An 18,933-nucleotide genomic window follows, 5' to 3' on the forward strand; every position below is an offset into this window, starting at 1 on the left:
CCAATCAAAAACAGATGGAAAACAGGGATGGGATACCAGTCAGCTACCTGTTACACCTTATGAACCACACTGCAATTAACACGAATCTACATCTGAGATATTAACAGATCAATTATATTCATATTTTACTTGTCAGAATTACAGAGACTGAAAATGAAAAAATGATGTAAGACCACAAATGATAAGTAAATAACTGGGCAATGAAAATTCTTGCTTATCTACCACATATTGTCCAGAGATCTACCTGTAAATCCCAATTTACTTTGTGACCAGCTGCAGTATGTAACACCAATGTATGGTAATTCAAACAAATGCTTTTTCCACAACAAATGTGTTGAAATAACTTGCTCACCCCACTAACTCAATATAACTACAATCCATCATTTTAAACAGAAATCTTAGGAATATGTTAAGTTTCTGCATACGAGTTCTAGTCTAACCTTCCGCTAGATCTAGAATAAACAGGATTGTGAGAATATTCATGAAAATAAATCTCCCTCCCTCATATTTATTCAGGACCATTGAAGTGTCAGGGTGAGGAATAATAATTTCCTCTGTAGACCAAAACAGGTGTTCACCAGACCTACCCGTCCATTCTCCATGCCCACTGTCAACATCACAATAGTACAGATGTTCTGCTCCCATACCAGTCTCCAAAAATCATCCATAGTTTTTTTCAAAGGTCCCTGGGTAGCAATGAACTCCTGTGGGGAGTTATAACCCTGCAACAACAGACAGAACTTTCAATAATTAAACTGAGTATTTTTTTTTGAGGCAGAAACATAGAAAGCATTCCTCCTTCTCCTCATCTTGAAGACTCTCTTTCTCTCCCGTTGTAACTTTAAATCTTAATATAAATATGGATATAAACTAGCAATTTTATATTAATTTTTTGTGCATTATGCATAGAAAGTCTTTTAAATTCTTAAGTAGAATGTCAATGTAATCAGCCCCCTTCAAATGATCTTCTGAGATTTTATAACTGATGTCCTAATTCCGTAAAATCCCAGTCCTAAAGAATCAACTTTCCAATTAAACAACAATTGCTGAACATTCTTTTAAAATATTTAATAATCAAGGAGCAACATAACTAAAAAGCTCAAAATCCATAATTCCTTCATGTCCTGCATTATACAGAAATGATTTAATGTACACTACAGCAAGTAGAGAGGGAAAAATGATCCTTTCTAATAATAGTTCCTTTGATGAAAGAAAGATTGACTGGCAAGATAAAGTGAATGGAACTAACCCAATGTTATCTAAAGAAGAGGATGCTCCACAATGATTTATTAATCAATTTCTTTGTCACTTCTATCACTGAAGTTTCCCAGAACTACATGACGCTTTAGCGAAAGAAACTCTGAAAGTTCCACTAAATTCTGCTAAAGGATTTTTTGTGTGTGTCCAAACTACACAGGAATCTACATGTGTCACTAGTTATGTATGTATAAATACATGGAGCTGGGTCATCCAAAAGGCAGGAGGCAAACTTGGACTAGATTTCACATTGCTTCCTGCAAAAGGGGACAGCATAGTCCTTCCTCCACAACATGTCAGCTTCACAACAGACTCTTAATCTTAATTTCCTTTTTTCCCTTCTTATTTTGCTATTATTTCCCTGAAGATCAAGGTCAAGCATAAAATGCCAACAGTTGCATGGGCTGTTCACTGGGATTATGCTGGAGGACCTTTCGAATGACTTGGGTTGATGACCCCAGGATATTTCACCTAAAGCCATAGCATATTTATTAAACACTGTCTTCCCCTATTCTATACCCCTCTTTCATCTGGAGACCTTAGCCTCAACATACCAAACGCAGGCCATCAGAATAAAGGAGAAATACTCTGTAACTACTTTATACTGCATGTTAATCAGTTACCTCTCTCCAGGACACTGGATGAGGAGTGGGAAGGAGACCAATTGCCATTCGCTAAATCCATCAGTTTTTTTCAAAAAGCTACTACTTTGAAAACTAGGCAATATGCTCCTCATGGAACTGCCAGAGATAAAGCTGAAAATCTCAACTCTCCAAATATTACATTATACAGGAACTAGTATAACTAACTTGTGGCAGAAAGCTCACAAGCTTCATTCATTTCTTTATGTAGGAAGCCACAGGAATCAACCCATATATTCTAGACCAGGGGTCAGCAACCTGAAACAGTGAAAGAGCCACTCGGAACCGGTTCCCTCACAAAAGGAAAAACTGGGAGCCGCAAAAAAATGTGTGTGCATGCGCATACATGCGCGCATGCGCAGAACAGGGTTTGACTGAAGAGTGGAGCCAAGGCGAGATATGCACCTACCCTGCATATTTGAATTGATTGGTTGAACTTTTTTAGTCCCACTTTTTTTTGGGGGGGGACTGCACATGGCAGAGGACTGGGAGCCACAGGAGACGGCTGAAAGAGCCGCATGTGGCTCTGGAGCCGCGGGTTGCAGGCCTGTGTTCTAGACTATGGTCCAAGTTTACATTCCCCCTTTTGCAAATCAATGGATTGGCTGTTCTCTTGCTGGCCTGGAAAGCCATTTGATCCGTCTTGACTAAAGGTTTTCCCCAGTGCTTTTTTTGTAAAAAAAAAAAAAAAAAGTGCCGGCACTCACACATGTCACACAACCCGGCTTGCCTACCCTACAAGGTTCCATCCAAAAAAGGTGCCGGAACTCCGTTCTGGGCGTTCTATGACAAAAAAAGCCCTGGTTTTCCCTAACATTAAAACTGTGAATTCCTGCTTTGGCAGTTTCATTTCTTTCTCTGGGAGAGGTATTCTCAGTAGCTAACATCACATGTTTTCTATTTTGCATGATCTTTAATAAAACCCTTAAGAAGAATAAATGCTCTAGGGTGGGATTTTCCATAGGCACTCTAGACCTTCTCAAAACAAACACACACACACACACACACACACACACACACACTCTTCTATGGCAGCTCTGGTTTTGGGACAGACAGTAAAGATATGCAACGCATCTCCAAACCCCTGGGGAACAGCAGAAGGGATTTTTGTTTTAGTGAGAATGCACAAGACTTTGGCCTTAGTCATAAGGGCCTCCCTTGTTGCATCCATCTTTGCTAGGGGCCAAACAGCTATGCCAACTCATCCCCCAGAGCACAGATAGGTTAGGCAGGGTCAAATAATCTAGCCACATCTTCATTTTTATGATAGATGCTAATGTGAATAATGTCCCATTCTCATCCAGAGTGGGATTACTATATGGCTAACAGGTATACTAAGAGACATTGACAAAGTTCAAAGATCCCAGAGATGCTTGGAGATCTCAATGAAAGCTTTCAAGTGGTACCTGGAAGCTCTAGAAGTGATGAAATACTTTGGCATAAAGTTCTGGACACCTATGCCAACTAGGAGGTATCAGAAGACAGAACCTTCCTGCCTGGAAAGTTCTGCAGAAAATAGTCTCTAGCAAGAAGTAGATATATGGTTACTCTCTAGTTGTATGATCCCACCTGCAAGGATACTTAATATGTCCTAGAATGCTCTGCTACCACTATAGACTTACAATGAAGGTTCATTTTCTGTAGCAGAAACTAGACATTCAGATCACCCATTTCAGCTTACTGTATATCAGGGGTGTCAAACTGCCAGCCCACAGGCCAGATGCGTCACGAGGAAACCGCACCCACCCTATTGCCGGCAATGGGGAAAAAAGCTCTGATATGTCGCATGAAGTCACATTACATCACGAGTTTGACATGTCTGCTGTATATAGTTTTCACCTCTTTCATATTCCTTACCTTCTCAAAGGATAGGAGATCAAGCCAAACCCTCCACAGAATGAACATCAGATCTAATCTTAATCCTACCTTTTGAGCAAAGGGAAGTAAGAATCGTGGTGGTGCAGTATTGCACCGCCAGGAGTTCAATTCTCACCGGCTCAAGATTGACTCAGCCTTCCATCCTTCCAAGATGAGTAAAATGAGGACCCAGAATTGGGGACAATATGCTGACTCTGTAAACCGCTTAGAGAGGGATGTAAAGAATTGTGAAGCGGTGTATAAGTGCTATTGCCATACGCATTATAGGATGCTCTGTGTCCACTGTAGAAATGGTTAAGTCAATGTATTGTTCCTCTCTCACTCCTAACCAAACTCCCCTGTTGTCCCATGGCTATTTTCAGGGAAGGAAAAGACATCATGCCATTGATTCATCCCTCTGCAGTCCCAGGTCTCATTATTCTATCTGGTTTGTACCTTATATTAAAACTTAAGATAATTCAACCTCATATTCGAATAGAAATACAATTGCATAATCTGATTTGATAGTTTCCCATTCCTCTCCATCTAATCTCATCTCTAGTTATGATGGATAATTATTTGTTTAATTTTAGTAACTTTAAGATGTATGGACTTCAACTCCCGGAATTCCCCAGTAGTTGAAAGTCCATATATGTTAAAGTTGCTGAGGTAGAGAAACACTGGTCTAAAGTTTGGTGGCCAGGAACGTAAAATTGAATGGACAATAATATGGGGGGAAAGTTAAAAGCTGTTATTTCTACCATGCCTCCCACTGCCTAGAGTAGTGAAGTAAAAGAACTGTTTGGGTGGACAGGGAAGACCAAGGATCTGTAGGAGATGACAGGATCATTTTCATCCCATAGCTTCTTTCCAGCAGTGGCTAGCCAATTGCTTTAAGCCATTGCAGAACGTAAAGGAGATACAGCTTTACTTTTGCTAAGGAAATTTGATCCTACATGAAAAAGGTAATGTGCAAGTTAAGCACAGTTATTCTAACACAGGCATGCAAACATGACTGCTGTGCAAATAAATACACTGTCCATGTATAACTAGACAGGCATGTGCATGCAAATATAAATTACTGCATGCACACACATACAGGTGGGGGGCTGGGGATGGAGGGTAGCCTTTACCTGGATAGATCACCAGAGAGGCATGAGGATACATCCAAGCTTTTTAACATACAGCTGTAATTAGCAAGAAAAAAAGAAGAGAGAAGTAACATGTTTAGAGCAACAGGGCTGCTCCAGGAGAGCCCTTGATGCATTAAATCCAAACACACCTATTCTTCTCTAGGATTAACCTCTGGTGGAAAAATCCAATTTCTGCATGTTTAAGAAAAAACTGAATTTACATGACTCTCATTGCCTGGATGCTGTGATGTCACACACACCCCAACTCTCTTACAACAGAAGCTGTACATTTTTAAATACAAAAAAGATAAGAAAAATGTAATAATTCATTTGCTACTTGAAAGCTCAAACATGAGAGTCTTTTTTTGTTACAACGCCAGTAGATGACATATTTGAGATTGTATAGAAACTTCAAACTTTAACTCAAGGACAGATTAAGGAGAAAAATCTATCCAGGAAAGAATGTTTATATCTGGAGTTGCCTTCTCAGCAAGTTATGAACAGAACATCTGGCACACAAAGCTTTATCTTCCTTTTTTAGCCTCCTTTTCTTTTATTTTGCCTTGTTGGGCTTGGTATAATCTTTCTATTTATCTCACTGAAGAGAAATACTGGATCTTCTATAACTACATAAAGGATAAAGATAGTTAACAACAGGGATGTAATTAGAATTTTAAAAAACCCCTCTAGTTTTGAATGATGTGATATCTATGCCCTCTAATTGTAGTTAAATCTCTTATTTTAGTTATGCTTTGCTTATTGCCATTATTATATACTACTGACATTATATGGACATGGGCACCACAGTTGTCTTAATGTATTGCACATGATTTTGCCTCCCAATTTTCTACTGTTCTACTGCTTATCAGCCACATCTCTCTCAATTTTCTTCTGTAAATTGTGTTCAGTTCTAATTCAATTACTAGTCATATATTCTACTCCCTGGGGTAGCCAACTCTGATAAATCGTCACATTCATTTGTAAAATTTCACATGAAATTCCTATTACAGGGATGCTAACATAATGTTCCTAATATTAAATGTGGGACCAAGATAATGTACAGGAACTCACTGGCACAAAGTTGGCATTGATATAATCAGAATGGGGTTGTCCATCCAGCAGCCTCAGCTTCACTCGAGAATAGTCATCTGTAATAAAAGCAGAGTTAAGAGTTGTTTTGAAAAAACTACAAAATATACAACATAAGACAGCTACAGTAATAACAGGTAATATAGTTCTTTTCAGGTTTATGTGCACAACTATAAATATATAAGAACCAAAACAGTAGAGTTATTAAAACACTGGACAAAAATCAGGAAAACCCAAGTTCAAAACCTGGAAATTCTGTATGTATGCATGTTATATTCTTTTCCCTAGGAGCAATGTACAAAGCACTCTCTTCCAAAACTACCACAGCAACAACCCTGTGAAGTGGATTGGCTGAGAGATTGACTGACAGTGAGCCTCGTAAAGGCTCATCCAGTGAGCCTCTATGGCTGAAGATAGACTTAACCTGGTTGTCTTCAGTCCTAGTCCAATACCTTAAGCCACTAACTAATCTATTTTCTACTGTATGATTTTGTGCCTCTTTAAAATAAATCAGGTTTTCACCTAAGAGCTGCATCAAAATACCACATAAAGCGTTGGTTAAAGTAAGATACTTTAAAGAAAAACCAAAAATAAAGGTGAGCTCTGTGTTCTAACAGAAGTTGTACTAACCCAAATATATCTTTCCTATTTATCTGGAAGTGCATTGGAAATTTCTGTGAAACAGTTACATATATAACTGCAACATGAAAAGTACAGAAAATATAGTAATGCAGGAAAAGATTGAAAGCCTGAGAAATTATCCACAATAGAAGAACACTAAAATATAAGCAGTGCTCTACTGGATTGGACCCCTGGCCTATATGATCCATAATCTGTTCTCACAGTGGCAACCATCTGCACAAGAAATATCCAATCATGGAACACTAATGGCTGCAAAATTTGAAATAATGGTAAATTGCTCTCATTGGATTTAAGATGGAAACTGATTCATCAAAAGATTATGTTTCAAGGTTAACGGACCTTGAAAGAAAATGGCAATTTTTTCTACAAAAATGGATGCAATTTATTGCTTTTGGCACAGATACCATTCTGTTTTGATTTGAAATTTTCTTATATTATTTAACATTTACTATATAGGTGATATGCTCAGATATTTCATAATTTTTTTCTATTTTCCTTGTTTTATATGTTATGTTCTTTTGTCACCCTTATTTAGTTTGTTTAGGGTTTTTTTAAGTTATCTGGCTTTCTGGTTTTTTTGTATTTGTAATTTTAAAAACTTGTAACAAAACAAAAACAAATGTTTTTGTATGATTCTGTTGAGATCTTACATGGTAGAACATGAGGATATCGATTCTTGATGGAATTGGCTGGAACTTCAGCTTCTGTCTTTGGCTGTTCCTTTCCAACTTCTTTCAGCTCCTGTACAATGCAAAAGAAAAAAAAATCTTTCATAGTATAGTCACATATTCTCAAAATCCTTCTCCCAGTTTGAGCCAGGCTTCAATTTGAAAAAAGCATAATTTAGATATCTTCAATTACAATTCCCATAAGCTAGCACAGCCAATGTCTATGCTTCTTGGGATGACGGGAATTGTATTCCAAGGGATCTAAAGATGTGGAATGAATTTGGAAAGGAAATTTTTAAGATATATTTGAAACAAATATTTCCCATAGTATTGAAGCTGACCAACTGTAAAGCTAAGGATCAAATGCAAGAAGCAGCTGCATCCAACCTTTTCCACAACCTCTCTTAAATGCTTTAAAATGTACGTCCTAGAGGTGGAAAATGTGTTTAAATTTAAAGACTCTCTGCTACTTGATACTGCATCATTGAACATTTTCCTCACAATTCTTACCACCTACAGAGAAGTAATTTACAGTACTCATTTAGGACAAAACTTTTTCATGAAGGGATATTCTTGGTGAGCTGATTTATAAAAAGTGAAGACTTCATCAGAGACGAACAACCATCCACCCTCCATAGCTCTTATATTGTAAACCTCAAACTGCTAAAATTCTTAAATAGGTTATTCTTCTGCAGTCTATACATTAACTGTATTATAATCCTTCATCCCTGTATATTGTTTATAACAGAAAATATATTGATAGTTATAGGCTCCATGAAATACAGTCCTTTGGGGTGCACTTAATGGATTGTGGCAGAGTTAGTGACTATCAAAGAAAGGCCATTTCTTCCAGATTAAATTACCAGCTATGAGTAGCAAGAAGAAAGGAGACAGCGTACATAGATTAATACGTGCAGTAGCTTGTATTAATTATCAGGCTTGCCTGTAATGGACCAGCCTTCTCTAATCTACTACTTTTTAGATATGTTGGAACTTCAATTTCTAGAATTCCTTGCTTGTAAGGCCAACAGGCCCATAGCTTGATATAATAAGCATCTTTTAATGGACTTTGAAAAAGTGAACAGGGAAGGGTTATTTGGAAAAAAAAATAGTCCAGAGAGCATCAAATTGAAGAAGATAACAGTGGATGGTGCAGTTTGGTTAACTCTTTTCTAGCTTTATATAAGCTAGAAAGAATACAGCTGTTGTTTAATTATGGCCATAGTTAAGCCTGGATAGAATTTTACCTAGAATCATTACCTCAAAATCCTGAAAGAACCCATTATTTGAGTTTGCTGTCCTTGTCTCATAATATTGTCTAAAACTTTGCAGAGGGATTGGCCGATGGGTATTCCTGCAAGGAATTAAAAAATGCTCAGAGAGCAATGAAACAGGAGATGTGCTAAGCAGACAACTTAGATGTCACAAGGCTGACATAACCAACATATACAATAAGCTAGATAGAATTCATGTTTCTTTTAGTTAAGTCCTAAGTTAGCAATATACACTACTTGTTTTGCAATAGAAGCAAAATTAACTGACTTTTATTGCAATGCCAGAGACTTTAGTTCCCTGAATGCTCATGAGTTGCTTTTACTACAGCTATGGACTTCAATATCCAGTTATACTCTTTATGATAGCATGTCTGCTATTATCTCAAAGCTTTGGATATGCTAGAAAAGTTGGATAGGTATTGATTACTTATCCCTGTTTTAAGGATATAGTTTAAAAATCCTTGTTTATGCCAAAAGAAAATCAAATGCTGTTTCTAACTTCCCAAGGTTGACATGGAGATAATTTTTCATTGCAAATCAAAGCTGAGCTCTGAGAATGTCGCAATTGTTCTTTCATAAAAACATTGGAGTATCTATCCTACCACATCTAATATCTGGCTTAAGAAAGATGAGTATTGATTCACTTACCTGAGACTGTAGATGGTCATTTCTTGAGGTATATTACCCTTTTCTATTCTGAAATCATAACACAGACATTGCTATTGTTTTGGTGAGGAGGTACGTCTTTCCAAATTTACTTCATCTCTCCCATTCTCTCCCTCCCTCCCTCTCTTCATTTTACCCTCCCCTTCCATCTCCATGTCCATATCTCTCCATATCCATCATCATCTCTCTATCTCTGCAACTGTTCATAACTGCATTTTGATAGACTCTTGTTGAGCTGTTTTTCTTACCTTCTAGTGCTATTCAACTAACTCATATATTATGGACAGGAACGTGCACATTTAAATACATCAGCTATCTAAACAAATCTAAGCTAGGACCATTTTTATACTACTTCCACTCGCTTCCCATGCCCAGCTCCAAAGCAGACAATCCTATATTTTACTTTATTGGTTTATTTTATTTTATTACCTTCTGGTTCTTAAATGTTTCCAATAAACCCATATAGAAATGGCTGTGACTGTCACAAGGAATCCCATAATGATTCCAGCCACAACTGGGGCAGGCAAAGTTGCAGAATCTGCTGAAGCAGCTGCTGCTAGATATCAAAACAAATAAAAATTACATTTGTAAAAGGTAACTTTCTCTCAGGCCCAGAAAAAAAAAGTTGTCAAAATAATTTGTAGTATAATTTGATTAGAAAGCGTATGGCATTATCATTAAGGCACTATTCTACGAGGAAAGACAAATGATTGCCCATAAGAACAGCTTCATAACCCATAACAGAATAGAATACCAGTAGTATTCAGATATCAATCAATCAACCATTATTACAATCAAAAATCAACATAGTCTGATATAGTTTAATTGGATGGGAAGACAGGATGCTGGAAGATACTGTGAGAACTGAACAGTGTGTACTGGGGTACAAGATGGGTACAGAGAAGAAGCGGTAGGTTATATATGTGCATGCACAGATGTGGTCTGGAAATGTCACTGAGTTAACTGTGTGGCCCACAGAGCCAAAAGATTTTCCAGAAATATTGTACGCACAGAACCTGTTCAGAAGAGATACCTACAACAACATTTAAGACCAGTAAGAGCCCCACATTGGGGATTGCATCAGGGCTGCAAAACATAAATTATTTCCCCTTTCTTATCACGCCTACACCACCTAGCTAGCCACCTGGCAGCCCTCCAGCAAGAATAAATACAAATAAATCAATATTCCTTGCTGGAGGAATGACCCTCTAGATCATCTGGACAGTTGCTCTGAGAAAGAAAAATAGGCATCTGGCAGATAAAGTCACATGGACTCACTTGGAGTTGGACTCTGACTCGGCAGGTCTTGTTGAGGTGATGGAAGCGAGCCTTGTTTGGTTAATGGCAGCTCCAATGTACATACCTTCTATATGTAGGAGATGAGCAGGGTGAGCCCAAAGGCAGGGTCAAATGCATCATAATTTTGTAATCATTACGCTCCACAAGAAATTCAAGCCCAGCCCCCATGAATTCCATTGATCCTTATCTAACGCCAATGTGGCTTGACCATTAGTAGATCAGATTCTTGTGTATAGGTAGCATATAAATAAAGTTTTAGTGCTTTGAACTCAATTCCCATTCCTGGTTACTTGCACCTGACACTATATGTCCTATATGGCAGTAAGATGGGAGCTTATTTCTGGATAGACATGCAAAGGATTAGACAGCTGGTAATATAATAAGATAATTTAATATATTCCTTTGAATATTTGGGACAGGGAGGAGAAACCCTAATGAAATTAGATAGAAACTAGACATCTATTTAATTCAGAATATAAACAAAGAATAGACCTTACCTGAGAATGCTGTGAAGGACACTTTTGGAGTCTGTTGGCTATATCTAGTGAATGCAGCAATGCTGAACCTATAGGAATATAGAAATAAAACTTCTGATTATTCTATTTACTGACTTAAACTTACAGTAATTAGTTGTATTTATATTATCCTCAGGTCTCCCAAGAGTTTAGCCGCTGGGCATGCTTCGATAGTCATTCTTTTACTCTCACAAAAATCTAGGAGATGGATGGGACTAGTATGATTGTTAACTAGTTAAGGAAATACTAGAGGCTAGTTGCACACTCCCTCAAGGTTCCTAGGTGATAACCAATGAAATCAAACGAACCTTTAGTATTTTACAGCATTTTTTTTACATTCCTACCTGTACTGTGTATTTGTTTTCAGCTTTCCATTGCAAGTTGCTCGGGAGTTGCTGCAATCTTCTGCACCCACAGGCACTGGCCAAGCCTTGAGGCTGGTGCTCTCATTAAGATGAAACGGGTTTGGCAGCAGCACAGCCAAATATGAGTCTTCCTTCCCATAATAGTGGTCATACCATGTGTGGGAAATGATTTCTTGAGTAGGCCTCAGTACTGGAAAGATAGAGACAAGCATTACAGCACTAAGGTCCTAGGTACATTAGGAAACCTCTCCTACCAAGCGAAGCACATGGAGAGCTAGATACTTACAAGACTCATTGGTGGTGACAACAATTCCATAATACTCTATGAGACCATTTTCTTCACTGAACATGTCAGGAGAAATGATGATTCTGGAACTGGCATCAAACTGGGGGAGGTCCATTCTCACAGGTGGTGGAAGAACTGCAACGGAAAATAAGAAATGTTGCTTGGAATTGATAGATGGCGCCACATTAAAATGCAGCACAAAGAGTAACCCTTGGTACAATCAATGGTGAGATTAGAATCAATACCTTCCACAGATGTGTTGCACACTATTGTCACAGATGGGCCCTTTATGTCATTCCTGCCAACAGCATTAACTTGGATTTGATATGAGGTATTTGTAGTCAGCTCTACCAGAGTAACATTAGATTGGGAAACAACCAAAGCTAGTATAGGTTGCTGGAGGACTCTCTTTGGAAATGTATTCAGAGTCAGCTCATAAGATTTAATATCATTCTCAATGATGGTCCAGTTTAGAAACATACTGGTGGTGTCCGGTAGACATTGCAGGCTCGTCACATGACTGGGTTCTAGAGAGACAGGACACAATCAACTGAGCAAGTCCAAACATATCTGTCTCTATGTTAATAAATATCTGCAGTACAGGAAAAAATGGGATAGAACAAATTTTGCCCAATTCACACTATTTTGTTCACAACTTTAGTGGAAACAGGCACTGAAATCACAGATGCTTTGAACCACAAATGTATGAAAATCATGCTTCTGATATCTGGAATTTGGAACAAAAACAGGCTTGCTTCTTAAAACTCTTATGCTGATCCATCTGGGCAAAGATCAGGTGTAAAAGATTCTACAATATTTACACAATTTGATGGAAGCTTCCTATATCCATATGAATGCCAGAGAGACTTTCTTGGTTCTTTGCTTCAAAGCACAGAATGGAAAAAAAAATGTCTCTGGCATTCATATCGATTTGAATTTTATTTCCCTAGCATACTGTGCTTTGCAATTTGGCCTAACATTCTCTTCTGCTTCTTGAACTATTTTTTTGATGTCCTAGCAGTAATGAGGATAATCCAACTGGAAGGATAAGTCTGGGGATTAAGATGGAAATATGAATGTCCTGGAAAGATGAACACGGACTCACCTATTGGCATAACCATCATTTCAGAACTGTTCTTATATGGTCCAGCAACACAGGTGAGGGATACAGAATAATTTCTCCCTGGAACTAGTCCCTGAAAAATATGCCGGACTTGCCACTGAGTCAAGATATGATGCTGTAACAAGGTACTATTTTCTGGATCCCACAGCTGCAGCTGGCAGCGCTCAGGTTTGCTGACAGGTTTTGCCCAGGCCACAGACAATGCAGGATTTCCCTTCTCAGCCTTTACAGAGAGCTTCCTTGGAATCAATGGGTCTGGTATGTAAAAACAAAAGAATACAGAGTGAACAAGCTACCTGATAATGCTGATATAACATTCTACAATGAAGTCCTGAATAATCAATAATCTCTTACTTGTTTGTAACAGAGATTGGTCTGGCTGCCTTGGTGCACAATCATTATTCTGTAATTACATGCAAAACTCAGTTGAACTGCATCATCTCCAAAGCCATAACGGGAACACTGCCCAAGAATACTTTGTCCATGAAAGACTGTTTAGAAGCTATTCAGTCCAATAGATTAAAGCAGTGGCTCCCAACCTTTTCTATACTCTGCACCCTTAGAACGCTTCTGATATATTCTCGCACCCCTTACAAAAGTTTGAAATAACGGCAATGAACTACGCATATACACTATAATTTTGAAAACCCAAGTTTTCACACCCCCTGGAATATCATCTCTCACCCCCAGTTGGGAACTCCTGGATTAAAGGAAGAGCCATGGTGGCACAGTGGTTAGAATGCAGTATTGCAGGCTAACTCACTGCTCACTGTCAGGAGTTCAATTCTAACAGGCTGAAGACTGACTCAGCCTTCCACCCTTCTGAGGTTGGAAAAATTAGGACCCAGGTTGTTGGGGCAATATGCTGACTCTGTAAACTGCTTAGAGAGGGCTGTAAAGCACTATGAAGTGGTATATAAGTCTAAGTGCTATTGTTATTGCTGTTGCTATTTTTAAAACGAAGGTTTTACCACCACCATTTTTAAGGTATCAGGCTTTTTTACAAAGACATTCGCACCATCCTTAAAGTCTTAGTCAGTTCTTTTGGCTTAATTTAATGAGAATTTCATGGGACATGTTGCTGTTTTACACAACATTACATTAATAAAAAATCTGTTTAAATCTATTTTTCAGAAATATAAGGGTAGTTATACTTTAAGAAGGGACGCTGAGCCTGTCGATCAGAAGGTCAGCAGTTTGGCGGGTTGCATCCCGAGTGCCGCGTAACAGAGTGAGCGCCTGTTACTTGTCCCAGCTTCTGCCAACCTAGCAGTTGGAAAGCACGTAAAAATGCAAGTAGAAAAATAGGGACCACTACGGTGGGAAGGTAACAGTGTTCCGTGCGCCTTTGGTGTCTAGTCATGCCGGCCACATGACCACGGAGACGTCCTTGGACAAGCGCTGGCTCTTCGGCTTTGAAACGGAGATGAGCACCGGCCCCTAGAGTCGGAAACGACTAGCACACATGTGCGGGGGAACCTTTACCTTTTTTATACTTTAAGAATGTTATTCAGTTTAAATCTCTCTTTGCAGAAATGATTAGGGCTGTTCTTTCAAAAAGCTTCTCCCCCCATCTTGTGCAGAAGCCCCCCCCCAAAAGGACTGAGATACTCAGTGCCTGCATAAATTCTTTCAAATCATTTTGGATTCATTCATTGATATCAATGCTATAAATTACTAGAGCTGAATTTAACTTCAGCTGATAATCAACCATCATTACAGCATAGATGGACAATTATTTTGGCCTTGAAGATCAAACATGCTGGCATGTTGTGAGTTAGGGGCTCATACACCTCCATCATTCATATCTCTCTTTTGTCTTATTCCATCCTGATCGCTCAAGCAATTTTGAACAGAATTGCTAATTAAAATGGATAAAAAAGTAAAAGAAATCCCTCCTTTGTCCTAATCACTTATTACTATATACCAAATTTTCTGTGGGGCAGCTAATGACCTTGTCAATAGGAAAAGTGGACGAAATTTAGAACCAATGTAAAAGTTAAGACACTTCCATCATATTAGGGTTTCCAATCCTCATTCTTCAAAACCACTTTAAAACTGATTGTCTTCTTTCTTCCACCTTCAGAATGGAGTACAGATGACAGGGAGGGAGGAATTGCAGGGAAGGAGGGTGAAAGAATCTGGACTGCCTGTAAATTATAGAGGCATAGTACTTGGGGCGGGGAGACCAGCTTTGCTAAAATGTGAAATATTCCACACCAAAGCCAGTAATAAATTGATTGAGCTTCAGATACAACTGACATTGGGAGTTTCAGGAGCTCTGGAGTAGATTTTGAATTGGTTTAAAGTTCCTATCTGGAAATGTCCATATATGGACAATGAAGAAACTCAGACTCACATGTCCAGTCACTGGTGTTCCCTGATGGTATCCGATACGGCCCTGCTATGGAAGCAACTTCCAGCAAGTATTTACTTCCTGGGATGAGGCTTCCAAAGGTGAAATTAGTAATGTCCTTTTCTACAGATACCTTGGCTACCACAGTGCCCAATGCAGCATTATAGAGTGTAAGTACATAGCCACTTTGATTTCCTGCAGGAGGTTCCCAGGTAGCACTCAGCTTGTCAGTGTGCCCTTTATTTGACAGGAGCACCATGCGAGGAGGTAGAGGACCTAGGCAGAAGAGAAAGAAAAGTGGAAGTTACGTGTATCAATAGGAGATACTAATTTAACAAACAAATCGGTGTGAATTTATCTCTTTTACATGACGGATATTGCCAGCAAAGAATTACTGACACTATTACTTAAGTGTTAGATCTTCTTTCTGGTATAATGTTAGCAAGCAGCTCAGATATCAAGTGCAAACTCAGACACAGTATTTTTTTGGTCAAGTCAAATGACCAAATGACCTGGTCAGCTCTTAGATGCAGTGATTAATTATTGATTCTATTGTAAAGTTCTATGATTATTGATGTAATAGAATTAAATTTCATTGGGAAAGTCCCTACTTGGGAAAGACTGAAGGCAAAAGGAAGGGACAACAGAGGGTGAGATGGTTAGATAGTGTAATCAATGCAATGAACATGAGTTTTGGCAAATTCTGGGAGACAGTGGAGAACAAGGGGGCCTGGCATGCTATGGTCCATGGGGTCATAAAGAGTCAGACACAATTTAGTGACTGAACAACAAGATTTAAATATTTCACTTGTGCCTAGAAAAATCAATAATAATTCAGCCATTATTTGAAGTGACTTGTGTCTCCCCGAGGCCTTATTTTGGGATGTAGCAATGGCTGATCATATGCTGCATTACCAGAAGAACAGGATCAGATGTCTGCTTGTTGAAACCAAGCAGAATTTTAAGGTTCCATTTCCAAATTGACCAATTTAGTCAATTGACCATTGATCAAAGATGATCAAAGGCCTGGAGACTAAAACGTAAGAAGAATGGCTGTGGAACTTGGGTTTCGTCAGTCTAAAGAAAAGAAGAAATAGTGCAGACATGATAGCAGTATTCCAGTATCTGAGGGGCTGCCACAAAGAAGAGGGGACCAGGTTGTTCACCAGAGCACCAGAGGGAAGGACGAGAAACAATGGTTGGAAGCTGATCAAAGAGAGAAGCAACCTGGAATTAAGAAGAATCTTCCTGACAGTGAGGACAATCAACCAGTGGAACAGCTTACCTCCAGAAATCGTGGGCGCTCCATCACTGGAGGTTTTCAAGAAGAAGCTAGACAGTCACTTGTCTGAGATAGTATAGGTTCTCCTGCTTGAGCATGGGGCTGGGGTAGAAGACCTCCAAAGTCCCTTCCAGCTGTATTCCATTCCATTCCATTCCATTCCATTTTATTCTAATTTGGGAGCAGATGCTAATCTCCTACATTAAAATTGCTACTGGGTTTATTAATTGCTGGATATATTTGGCCTCCTTGATTCTAATATTTATTGATGCAAAACATTTCCTATGAAACTATGCAAGCTATGGAGATCAGCATAATTCCTGATTTGACCTAAGTGAAGGAGGTGTCCGCCATTTCAAGTGAGATTCAGGACCTGTTTTCCTCTTAGCTTCAGAATGACAACATGCTGCATTGCTTGGAATGAAACTGCAAATAAAACTTGTTTATTAAATTAACAAGTTCTTGGCCATATGTACACATTTTGGTCTATGTTTAAATCAGTTTCTGGATTCTGTCTTTGTTCTGGATCACAAGACCAAGTGCAGTAAGGGAGTTTATCATTTTCAAAATTACAAGAGCAATTGAAGAATCAGGAACTCACTTGTGCTGTTTCTTTTACTCAGGACAATTCTACTCTGTTTGGAATGTATGGTAAAGACGCTGTTTGATGACTCTGGTTTAACTATTTTTTTTCTGATGAAGGAATTTTCTTACATTATTTGTCTAACAAGTGATTATGGTGAGGAAGAAATGTGTTTTTAGGAGTGAGTCTACTGAAGTGGAAGCTTACATGGGGGATTCTGAAAAGACAAGCCTTTGAAGACAAATATATAGTTGGGTATCAAAGAGATTATCAAACACTCAAGAATGAATTAAGAGAAAATATTAGGATTTACTCATTAGGATGAGGACAATGGCAATCCAGGTTGTGGCTATCTGTCTTACTTATCTGTTTTACCTTGTAAGTTCATTTTATTTTCAGGTAAGAGTATAAATTGCTTTGGGCAAACCCTGCTGTCTACAACTGAAGTTACACATATGAGAAGCCAGTCATTATAACAAGGGACAGCATTTTAGAATCATGTATGGCAGTAATAGAGAAGCAGGATTTTATTGTCATCCACTCACTTGTCCAAGCACTGAAATTCCCTGCTGAAGTCCTATGAGGTCCAGCCTTTGAGATAATCTCAGATAAATAATTGATTCCAGGTGTCAAACCTGAGTAAGTAAAATTAGTGGCATCCTTTCCTAGATTTGCTTGTGTTGCTAAAGTGCTGGATCCTGTGTAGTACAGTTTCAGTTCGTAGCCATCTAGTCTCCCAGAAGCTGGTGCCCAAGCCACATGCAGCCTGTCTGGGTATCCTCCATTCCAGACTTGCACAGAGGAAGCTGGCAGAGGAGCTGTAAAGTAATTAAGAGTTTATTTGATAAAGTGAGTAACAGTAATTGACATAAATGGCAGTACTATAGGGCATGGGAAGATGGTAACTATATTTTATTTATTTATTTATTTATTTATTTAATTAATTAAATTTCTATACCGCCCTATTCCCGAAGGACTCAGGGCGGTTTACAGGGCAGCATAAAATACAATATAAAAGATAATATAAATTAAAATAAATTAAATTAATTAAGCCCAACAATTAAAACAATGTTTAAAAAGCTAAAACCCCTTCAGTCCAGGCCTGATAGATCGAAAAGCCAGGTTTTCAGGTCCCAGCGAAATGAACGCAGATCGGGGGCGGTCCGATCTAGATTCTATAATGGATTCTATATGGCATATACCGTAATACTAATAATTATGTTTCTCTGTATGTATATAAATAAAAATATGTATTAGATGTATAAGTTGTACTTCACATAAAACAGAATAGTTTACAAAACTAATAGTTTACAAAAATTTAAACCAGCTGTCAAAAGCAATATCTTAAATCTATCAAATAACAAACATAATTAGCATGCTCATCCTGAGTAAACAGGACAGTCTTGAACAGTGGGCAGAACTACAAAGTTGAGAAGGATAGGCGTAAATCCTGCTTATCAATACTCAATTATCAATACATAGAACAAATTAATAGAAAATATAATAAAGACTGGTCAAAGTCAGCATCAGAAAGTTGATTTACACTAAATCAGACCACTGAACCTTCCCACTAACTATTTTACTGTCAGCACCTCTCTAGCTCTAACCTGAATCAGGTAGACTTAACCTTGAAAGGCATACTGTAAATTCACATGTGAAGAGAAAACAGATAACAAACTCCCATTCCTCGACATCAACATAAGAAGACAACAGGAAACTGGAAACTTGTGTCTACTGAAAACCCATGGACACGGACCAGATCCTCAGCTTTGCAAGCAATCACCCCACTGCACAAAAATGAAACTGTGTCTAGACCTTCTTCAGGAGGGCCAGGACACACTGCAGCACCACAACACTAAGAAAAGCAGAAGAGAAATGGCTGCTTGATGTCTTTCTC

The 18,933-nt window shown here is 38.5% G+C and overlaps 1 protein-coding gene across 1 annotated transcript in view; it reads right to left on the reverse strand.

The window, feature by feature from the left end:
• Positions 1-18,933, reverse strand: part of LOC308665830 (receptor-type tyrosine-protein phosphatase V-like) — a 53,797-nt gene that overhangs the window by 12,101 nt on the left and 22,763 nt on the right. Inside the window, exons 13-25 of the mRNA XM_081324094.1 lie at positions 17,582-17,854; positions 15,175-15,447; positions 12,798-13,070; positions 11,938-12,219; positions 11,693-11,827; positions 11,386-11,596; positions 11,024-11,091; positions 9,657-9,783; positions 9,210-9,257; positions 8,548-8,641; positions 7,270-7,360; positions 5,960-6,036; positions 588-722 (exon numbers count right to left, since the gene is read on the reverse strand). Of these exons, the coding sequence (XP_081180220.1) occupies positions 588-722; positions 5,960-6,036; positions 7,270-7,360; positions 8,548-8,641; positions 9,210-9,257; positions 9,657-9,783; positions 11,024-11,091; positions 11,386-11,596; positions 11,693-11,827; positions 11,938-12,219; positions 12,798-13,070; positions 15,175-15,447; positions 17,582-17,854 (2,087 nt within the window). The remainder of the gene's footprint in view (positions 1-587; positions 723-5,959; positions 6,037-7,269; positions 7,361-8,547; positions 8,642-9,209; positions 9,258-9,656; positions 9,784-11,023; positions 11,092-11,385; positions 11,597-11,692; positions 11,828-11,937; positions 12,220-12,797; positions 13,071-15,174; positions 15,448-17,581; positions 17,855-18,933) is intronic.

The sequence above is a fragment of the Vipera berus genome (genome assembly GCF_964194415.1).
Source record: "Vipera berus genome assembly, chromosome: 3".
NCBI lineage: Eukaryota > Metazoa > Chordata > Lepidosauria > Squamata > Viperidae > Vipera > Vipera berus.